General features: G+C 41.9%; 1 protein-coding gene across 2 annotated transcripts in view; it reads left to right on the top strand.

Moving 5' to 3' along the window:
- The first annotated feature begins 3791 nt into the window (after positions 1 to 3791).
- Positions 3792 to 10689, top strand: part of CTNNBL1 (catenin beta like 1) — a 158824-nt gene continuing 151926 nt past the window's right edge. For both annotated transcript variants that reach the window (XM_087445287.1, XM_087445286.1), the window contains exon 1: positions 3792 to 3917. In XM_087445287.1, coding sequence (XP_087301413.1) covers positions 3888 to 3917 — 30 coding nt within the window. In that variant the 5' untranslated portion in view covers positions 3792 to 3887. The remainder of the gene's footprint in view (positions 3918 to 10689) is intronic.

Here is a 10689-nt window from a genome sequence, read left to right as displayed (position 1 = left end):
GTTAAGGTCTAGGCACTGTGTTAGGTTCTGAGGTTATTGTGATGAACAATACAGCAATCTCTGGCCTTCTGGAGCTTAGAATACAAAGGGAAAACAGACTCCAAAAGAGTAAAAAGCAAATCAATATAGAAACACAAATCACATGTGTTCTGAAGATAATAGTCAGGAACACTGGTAGAGAATCTTGAGCAGAGTGGAGGGACTGTCTTAGATCTCACTGTCAGGGAAGGCTCCTCTGATGTGGTGACATTAAGCTGAGACCTGAAGGGTGAGTGCTCCAAGACTTATCTCTAGGGAGGTTCCCAAGGAATTATTAATGGGCCCTCTCAACAAGATAAAGTTGAAATATCTTAATATGATATTCAAGATCCTCTATGATCAGGATTGCCAGATAAAATACAGGATGCCTAGTTAAATTTGAATTTCAGATAAGCAACACAAAGTTTTTAATATGTTACTAAATATTGCATGGAGCAGATAGTAAAAAAAATTTGAAGTTTATCTGAAATTCAGATTTAACTGGGTATCTTGTATTTTTATTTGCTAAATCTGGCAACCCTATCCATGATGTTCCCCGGCCCCCCTCTCCTGCCCTACTTCCCACCATTCCCTGCACACACCCTATGCCCTGTCTATAAGAGATAGTCCAAATTCCATGTCTTTGGGCGTGTTGTTCCCTCTGCCTGGGTCACCAGACTCCCACCATGTCTTCTTGGGAAACTCTTCTCATCCCTTAAACCCTGGTCCAAATGGCACCTCCAGCAAGTTATCCCCATTCCAGGGTGCTCACCAAACCTGGTTCGCATAGGGTTTTGCCTTATGATTCTATGTTTTAAGGTCTGGTCTCTAAAAATACACAGAGAAGATTGAATGCCTTCAATACTCTTGCAAGGAAAGGGTATAAGGAATGACCTCGTCCCTCCTGCCTCCCCCACCCCAACATCCTCACTCAACTCCTCATAGTATTAACATCAAATATTGATGGAGCACTTTTCTGTGCTGGGTACCCTGCTAAGGGCTTTGCATACAGCATCTCATGTAAACTTCCCAAAATCTTATGAGGTAAATTCCATTGAATCTCCACTTTGCAGGCAAGGCAATCAGGCACATAGAGGTGATGTCGCTTGCCTCAGTCTCCACATCTGTAAAATGAGGATCATAACAATGTCTCCCTCATGAGGGTTTCTCTCCAACTAGAGTGTAGGTTCCAAGAGGGCAGGAACTTTCTTTTTAAATAAACCTCTGTATCCTCAGAGCCTAGGGTGGTGTGTGGCATTGAGTAGGCACTCAATAAATACTGTTGAATGCATGAATGAACCACCTTACAGATAAGGAAACTGCAGCTTAGAGAGAGAAAGTAACTTGCTCACAGGTAGATGTGGTGAGACTTTGACTAGAACCAGAATCAATGGTGTACTGGTAAATGTTTACCAAGCCCGATTTGTAGCACTTGTTGATTTCCATAATGTAAATACTTCCACCATGGCCAATTTCAAGCAACCAACCTGATGTCAATCTGCTTGCAAATTTCCTGAAAATTTAACCATAGGCACTTGCAAGCTCCAGCATACTCCTTACTAGAACAAAGTTCTAAAGGGTACATGGTTCCAAAGGGTACACTCTCACCATTACTCTGTTCAGCCTCCCTGAACAGGGCACAGTCTACACTCACAGCTAAGTAGGAAGAGAAAAGACACCTGAAAAACTCAGTTCAAAGCAGATTGTGTAGGTGATCCTTAAAAAACATAAATCCAATCACTAAACGCCCCTGCTTAAAACCTTTCAATATCTTCCTGATGCTCCTACCATGAAATTTAGTCTCCTTATCATGACCCACAAGGCCTATTGTGAAACCTCCCCCTGTGCCAGGCACTGTACAAGGCTTTTGTACTGGGATATAATGATGAACGTGACCTCCACAATCCCTCCTCTCATGGAGCCTGCGTGCAGTAAATGAGGCTGTCAATAAACAAGTAATTAACCATTAAGAACAAAATGACAGATCGAGATATATGTGCAGTAAAGGAAGTGCTAGGAAAGAGAATAATGAGAAGGGGCTGCTTACCTGAACTGAGGGATAGTTGAGGAAGGCTACTCTAAGAAAGTGACATTTGAAACCCGAAGGATGAGAAAGAGTTGGATGAGGTGTGGGGCTGGTGGCCAGGCAGAAGAGGAGAGGATTTGGCACTTTGAGGAACAAAAATAATTTCTGTATATTTGGAGACTGTGGAGATGGAGAAGGTGATTATAAATACTGCTATGGTCTGAATGTTTGTGTCCCCCCAAATTCATGTGTTTAAATGAAGTGGAGTTTTTGAGAGATGATTGGGTTATAAGGGCAGAGCCCCTTATGAATGGGATTAGTGCCTTTTTTTTTTTTTGCTGGGAAAGATTGCCCTGAGCTAACATCTGTTGTCAATCTTTCTCTTTTTTTTTTTTTCTTTTCTTTCCTCCCCAAGGCCTCAGCACATAGTTGTATATTCTAGTTGTAAGTCCTTCTAGATCTTCCATGTGAGCTGCCACAGCATGGCCACTGACAGACGAGTGGTGAGATTCAGTGCTTGGGAACCGAACCCGGGCCACAGAAGCAGGGCGCAACAACTTTAAATGCTAGGCCATCAGGGCTGGTTGGATTAGCGTCTTTTTAAAAGAGGCAGGAGAGCTCCCTCACCCCGGACACCACGTGAGGACACAGTGAGAAGGCACCATCTATGAACCACAGACCAGACCCTCACCAGACAACAAATCTGCCAGCGCCTTGATTTTGGACTTCCCAGCTTCCAGAACTGTGAGAAATAAATTTCTGTTGTTTATAAGCCACCCAGTGTATGGTATTTTTGCCATAGGAGCCTGAATGGACTAAGACAAATATTATGAATGTGAAGGTCAGGAGGCTAAAGGCTAAGGCGGCTAAGGAAGAGGCTTAACACCCTTTTAAGATGGAGTCTTATTTAAATCCCAGGAGTTCAGATGCACTCTGAATGATTCTCTTCCAGTGATGGGCAACTCTCTCCTACAGAAAACTTTTTTATATCACTTGGGTAGAAACGAGATCATCCAGTTCCCACCCCGCCTTGCATACATGAATAAACAGAAGCCAGCCAGAGAGGGAAACGTGATCACCAACAGTTTCTCAGACAGTAACAGTTGCACGGACTTGGACAATACACTTTCTGAGCCAGACCTGTCCAATAGAAATTTAACAGGAGCCGTGAAGACAGCCACATATGTAATTTACATTTTCTACTAACCACATTTAAGAAGTAAAAAGAAACGGGTGAAATTAATTTTATATATTTTTTGACCCAATATATCCAAAATATCATTTCAACATGTAATCATTAGAAGTTTTAGAAACCGGCTGTGTATTTTAGTTACACTTATGGCACATTTCAAACATGACCTAGCCATCTTTCAGACCCTCAGTAGCCACATGGGTATAGCGGCTATAGTACTGGACAGTGCAGTTCTATGCCTCAGTTTCCTTATCTGTGAAACGAGGATAAAGTTGCCTAGGTCACTGGAAGGACTGTGAGGGCACACGTGAAACACCCAGCACTCCACCCCGCGCTCGCGCCAATAAAGCTTGGGTCCTTTGGGTCTTTTCTTTCACCGCACCGCCCTCCTTCAAGTCTCCGCCCTTTTCCCCGCCCCCTTCAGGCTCAGGGCGGAAGCGGTACTGTCGCAAATGCGGCGCGCTTTACGGTGGCGCTGCCTTTTACCGCAGTGTGGCCGACTCGCGCGTCGCGCGCACTTTTACCTCATTGGCTCTGCGGCTAGGCTCACGGCGCTTTACGGCAGTGTGGCTGGAGCCGCTGGTGAGGGGTCCCCGGTTTGGGCGTGAGTGGAGGGAAGCGGAGTAGCAGGTGTTGGCTAGGCCGGGAACCATGGACGTGGGTGAACTTCTGAGCTACCAGGTATGAGGGACGAGGAGGGCCAGAGGACCGTCCGCTCACCCGGGCATCTCACCTCCTCTCCCCTCCGTCCCGGGCCCTCTCTTTTCTCGTGGCACCGGGGTCGGAGCCTCTCATTTCACTTCCCTCCCTTGAGACTCGCTTGGGTCCTTTCAGTTCGTTCCTTCTCAAGGTGCGAGCCCCTTCTTTTCAGCTGCAGTGTAGGCCCCTTCTCACCCCACCCTGGGGCCTGGTTCCCTTAAGCTTTCTGAAGGCCCCAGACTATCTTCGCAACCATCCCTCTTTAGCCCTCTTACCCCTAGTCGTTGAGTTTGTGGTGGTGGTGGGAGAGCCCTGGACCCCCAGCTTCTCCCCTGACTGGCCATGTGGCTTTGGGACAAGTCATTTCACCCTCTTTGAGCCTGAGTTTCTGTATATATAAAACGGAGGAAGTAATAACTACCTAGTGGAGTTGTTTGAGGACTATATCAACTAATGGATGTGATAGCCGATTTTAAAGTGTAGAAAGCTGTACCCCTGTTAACTGCAGTTGTTGGGAGATGTTTGGAATTCTAGCATGGGATAGGTCTCTAGGAATCTTTGTCCCTCTTGCTCAGGATACTTGTAGGGAAACAGTAGCCCACAGGGCAGAAAGGACTTGTCCAAAGTCACTCAACAAGTAAGAGCTGAGATTAGAGCTGAGGTCTCCTGGCTTCCAGCTCAAAGTTCCCCCACTCTTTTGACTTCCTAAGGAGGCTCCTTGTGAGAGGCAGTAAAGCTGTGTTGTCCAATATGGTACCCAGTAGCCATATATGGCTATTGAACACTTGAAATGGGACTAGTCTGAATTGAGAAGTACTCTAAATGTAGAATCACACTGGATTTTGAAGACTCAGTGTGAAAAAAGTAAAATTTTCTTGTTGGTTACATGATCATATTGATCATATCAGGTACCTTGATTATTGATCATATTAATTAGATAATCTTATTATGGGTAATGGGTTAAGTAAAATACATTTAAAATAAATTTTACCTGTTTCTGTGACTTTTTAAGCTAGCCTTTTGGTGTGGCTACTGCTGGCCTTATATTTCTGTTGGACAGCTCTGCAGTAGAGAGTAGGTGATGAAGAGCCGTGAGTCTGGAGCCCCATGTTGCTCAGAATCTCAATTTTGCTGCTGACTGGCTTCTGTGACCTTGAACAAAACACTTAACCTCTCTGTGCCTTGGTTTCCTCATCTGTAAATGTGGGCAGTGATGGTACCTACCATATAAGTCTGTTGTTAACAGCTGTCGTGAACTGTAAAGTGCTTAGACCGATGCTTGTCAAAGAGTAAACGTTCAATAAATGTTGCCAGTTATATTCATGCCACTCCCTCAGCCAATATACAAAGAACTGACCTTAGAGACTCTAGACATCATGGGAATGAACTTGTAAGCAATGGGAGATATATAGCCAAGAGATGTCTCTTTTTAAGACAATAATTGAAGGTGAAAGAAGAAAATAGGGGGTTGTTGAATGAGTGGTTGTATACCTGTTTGGGAGTTGTAGAATGACTACCACGTTGACTCGTAGAATATTAAAGCTAGAAGAGGTTCATTCATTTGCTCAACAAATATTTATTGAACACCTACTGTGCAAGGCACTGTATCTACTGAATATACAACATTGAGCAAAACAGACAGAGTTCTTGCTTTTGTGGAGCTTATAGTCTGGTGGGGAAGTTACAAGATAATAAGTCAGTAAACAAACCAGAAATTCAGATTGTGATAAGCACTTTGAAGGGTATGCAGAATATACTATGCTGTGCTGTTTGGTGTGGTAGCCACTGGGCACAGGTGACTATTGAACACCTGAAATGTGGCTAGTTCAAATTGATATCTGCTGTATGTGCAAAATACCTGCTATATGTGCAAAATACACACTGGATTTCCAAGATTTAGTATGAAAAAAATGAATGTAAAATATATTAATAATTTTTATATTGATTCCATGCCGAAATGATAATACTAGGATATATTGGCTTAAAGTAAATAGATTATTAAAGTTAATGTCACTTTCTTAAAAACTTTTTTAATGTGGCTACTAGAAAATTTAAAGTTACATATGTGGCTCATTTGTGGCTTTCCATGTATTTTCATTGGACAGCACTGCTAAAGAAAATAACCCCTGGGAATGCGAGGCAGGACCTATTACTTTAACTAATATGGTCTGGGAAGGACTCGGAGGAATGGACATTAAAGGATTGAAGGTTGAGAGGAGCCAGTCATGTGAAAAGGGCAGAATGATCCGGGCAGACAGAATAGCGAATACATAGGCTGTGAGGTAGAGGCTGGGGCAGCCTGTTAGAGGATCAGAAGGAGGACTGATGTAGCTGGAACATGGTGAGTGGGTGGGGGAGTGGTAGGTGATGAAGTTGGAGATGTAGGCAGATGACAGGCTATGTAGGCCTTCCTATGGGCCATGATAAGGAGTTTGAATTTTATTTTGAGAGATGTTATAGATAAGCTCATTTACAGATGAAAAGTGAACTCCATTCTGGGAGAGGGACTTCCCTGAGGTTGTGGGCCAAGGGAGTGGCAGAGTTGAAACCAGAATCCTGATCTTCTTATTTCTGCCCTGTTCATTTCCCACATGCACTGTTCATGCAGTTTCCTTTCTGTAAGATCCATGTCCACTCTTCCTGTTCCTAAAAGATGGTACAGTCTGGAATCTAGTCCATAATCAGTCAACTGCACCCATCCTGCTGTGGAAAGTTATGAGGATCATCTGAGTTAATGGATGCAAAAGCTCTTTGAAAACAGTAACATTTTATAGATGTGAAAGATGCATTACCTATCTGCATCATCTCTCTAAATCCTTGTAACAACCCTATGAGGAAAGGTACTGTTTTTAATCTCAATTATAAACATGAGGGAACTGAGGTACGAGAAAGTACCTACCTTATAACTGGAGCTCCTAACCACTGTGCTGTACTGCCTGCCTACTCTGTGCCGGATGCTGAGCTAAAGTGCTTTCAGGGCCGGCCCTGTGGCTTGGCGGTTAAGTGTGTGCTCTCTGATGCTGGCGGCCCGGGTTGGTATCCCGGGCGCGCACCGACGCACCGCTTCTCCGGCCACGCTGGGGCCGTGTCTCACATGCGGCAACTGGAGGGCTGTGCAGCTATGGCATACAACTATCTACTGGGGCTTTGGGGGGAAAATAAATAAATAAATCTTTAAAAAAATAAATAAATAAATAAAGTGCTTTCAGATAAGTTCTTGATTTAATTCTCAACATGCCCTTTGAGGTTGGTAGCATGCCTATTTTGTAGAAACAGAAACTCCAGTTAGAGGTCAATTACCTGCCCAAGGTCAAACAGCCAGTAAGGGGCAGAGCCAGAACTGGAACCAACTGAATACTCAAATCTGGTTTTCCGTTTTGTTCTCAGATTTTTAAAAACTTTTAAAAATTGAAGTGTTGTACACATATAGAAGAATGCATAAATCTTAAGTCCTGTTTGTTATAGTTATCATTTACAAAATAGACTCAGTATGACCACTAAAGTTCATTTCTCAGGGACATTCAGGAATAAAGTTGTCTGATGTGAACATCCTCACCCTCAGAGTTTGAGTCAGTAAGTCTCCCATGGGGCCTTAGGATTTGCATTTCTAACAAGATCCCAGGTGATGCTGAAGTGGCTGGTCCAGGGGCCACACTTGGAGACCTCTTGGTCTAGAATGATCTACATTCCTTTTAAAATTTTCCCTAGCTGAGACATTCTCCTCCCTTCTCATGACCATTAGTTTGCAGTTTTTTGAGCTTAAGTTATACTTTTTCCTTGCCATCCAAGATATTGAGAGCAAATCACTTAATCTTTCTGGGCCTCAGTTTCCTCACATGCCTAGTGAGGGGATTAAATAAGTCTCTCTGAGGTCCCTTCTAGCTTTAAAATTCTCTCACACTAATTATTTAGGCCAAGAGCGCCTGAGTTTTCAGGGGATAAAAAAGCTTGATGTAGTAGAATGAATGGGGGCTGAAAATCTGGGAGATTTGAGTTTTAATGCTACCTTTATCATTACTTACCTGGGTGACTCAGGACAAGTCACTTCCCCTCTCTGTACATCATTTTTTTATTATCTGTAAAAGGAGAGGATTGAGCTATAATGACTTCTGGTTCTTTCCTTTCCAAAAATTCAGAGACTAAGGTAAGCAAAGAAAATACCTGATGTTGAGAAATGTTTATTAAAAGTATTTAACATTTTTTGGGTGCTTACCAAGTTTCATTTTTGGGGCAACTTGTTGGGAAGATTCCAATTTTCTGCTGAGACTGGTTCTTCTAGTAATAGAGTTAGGCAGCAAGTGCCTCGGTATATGCCTTATATCCTTGACATATGTTAACTATTCATTTGGGAAGACAGGAGAATTACAATGTGGACAGGAGATGGTGGAAAAAATCTTAAAGAGGAAACCAGTTATGTTCCCAATATGGAAATGTACTTTTTTGATGCCTTCAGGCTTAGACATCTCATCAAGAAGTGTGCCCAGCAGTTCCTTGGCTGAGAAGTTTCTGCTGCATAGGCGCGTGTATGAACTCCAGGGCATTCTCATTCATACTAATTCTACAGATGTCTGGAAAAAGTTCTTACCTCTGAAGTTTTGCAATAAAGAATTCACATTTAGTGCAGCTTGGCTCAGTGGGAATGACTTGCTTTGTGACATGAAAAGTATGCTCTTTGAGACAGATTGGGGTCAGGGACCCTTGGTTTTCGCAATATTGCAGACACCCACTCCTCTGGTCACATATCAGTAATATCATAGCATTTCCTTGAATTGCGGGACCTTATAGGAACCTGTAATCTTGCTCCTTTTCCCTTCTTCTTTCTTTCTTCTGAAATAAAAAATTTTAATGACAATAAACTGACAGGAACAGTATTAAAAGAGAGTATTTGAGAAAAGGAAAACTACTACCATAATCCAATAAATACTTTTAAATTCCCACAGTCCTTATGTATTTTGCATGGCTATAACCATTGTGTATATACTGTTTTGTGTTGTATGTTTTTAATTGAACATTGCCAGAAATAGTTTCTGTATTTCCCTGTAGTCTTCGTGTTATTTTTAATGTTTTCATACTTTTTGCGTGAGCGATAGACCAACCATTTTTCCCTAAATTGTTCCTCTACAGTTGAGTATTTAGGTGGTTTCCAGGTTTTTGTTTTTGGAGATAGTACTGCAGTGAGCTTCTTTATTCACGTGGCATTTTTTCCCTCCTATCTGTTGTTAGTAATTACCATGTGCCATCTTCTGTGCTAGGTATTGCATGTACCAACATTGTTAAGACATGGTCCTGGACCTTAAAAAATTGATAATTTAAGGAGCAGGACCGACATTTCAACAACTGACTGTGTGAATAAAATATCATGGGAGCACAGTGGAAGGAATGATTGGATATGCCTGGAGGGGGTGTGTATTGGTGGAGATGGATTTGGTTTGGTCATTGAAGAAAAGGGAGATGACATTGGAATCTGAGGCTTGAGGAATGAATAGGAATTCTGTAGGTAATGAAGGGAGCTGAGGAGAATCATTCTTGACTAGGATTAGTGAGAGCAGAAGTGTGAGAGTGGAGTGTTCAGAGCACTGAGTAAATGGAGGGGAGTGGCATGAGATGATGGCGTCGCCTCAGCTGCAGATAAGGTAAGCAATACATAGTGCTCATATGGAATTAATCCTTTATCAGTTTACAGTGCTAACAGGAGTGTATGTTCCAATTTTACTGCAATCTTGATAATACTGTTTGTCCTAATTTAATTTTTTGCCATTAATCTAGTAGGTATATAAAGTGTTAATTCAAGTTTGCTTTAATAAGCAATTTTTTCCATGTGTGTGTTTATCATTTGTATTACTTATTATCTGCCTCTTTCTCTTAAGGTAGTGTTATAGTTTGTAATTGAGCTTTTCTATTGTGTTTTTTGTTGATGGTGTGTGTATAAGAAACATTATTGGAAGCCTGAATACTTGTGCTCAAATGTATCTTTCATTCTTTGGTGGCCCCATTTTGCCTATAACCCTGAGAATATTATCCTAATGGTGATGTCATTTTATAGTATTGTGAAACAGGCTCTTTTGTATGCATGACAGTTGAGACTAGTGGTTTTCTAAGTTACTTTTGTTGGTAGTGGAACTATAAATAACAGATAAAGAGCTGTTCTCATTGATATTCCCATTTCAGGGTGTTTTCTGTTTCATCTCCTGAGTGATTTTTCCTTAAATTCATTTCCTCCCTTTGCAACCTTCTCGTCTCCTCTCATCCCCACCCTTCCCTGGTGCGTTCTTTTCATACTCACAAAACACATTGTATTTATGTGCCTCCTTGCACGCTAGACAGTGAACTTAGAGACAGTGAACAGGGACTAGCATCTAGCAGAGTATCTCACTTATTGATGCCTAGTAAATGATTGTTTAATGATTGAGTGAATGAACAGTACATGCCTTCAAATATGCTCTGGTTGTTTCCCCCTTTTGGAAAGCTTTTGTTCTAATATCCTGTTTGCTTGCTAGTTGTCTCTTTGCTTTCACCTTAGACTTCAAGAAAGTTTGATTCAGATCTGTTACTTCAGTTTCTGAATTGTTTTCCTCTCTCTTCCTTGTATCTTGCAACAAAACCTACATTCTTTTTTTTAACTTTTTATTTTGAACTAATTTTAAACTTACAGAAAATTTGCAAAAACAGTAGAGTTGCTGTGTACACCTCACCCAGCTTCTCCTAAAGTTAACATCTTGTATAACCATAGTACAATGATCAAAACTGGGAAATC

Source organism: Ceratotherium simum, chromosome 21 (assembly GCF_057802395.1).
Source record: "Ceratotherium simum simum isolate JZ-2026a chromosome 21, ASM5780239v1, whole genome shotgun sequence".
Lineage (NCBI taxonomy): Eukaryota > Metazoa > Chordata > Mammalia > Perissodactyla > Rhinocerotidae > Ceratotherium > Ceratotherium simum.
Note: the sequence above shows the minus strand (reverse complement) of the source record. Positions and strands in the feature narration are given on the sequence as shown.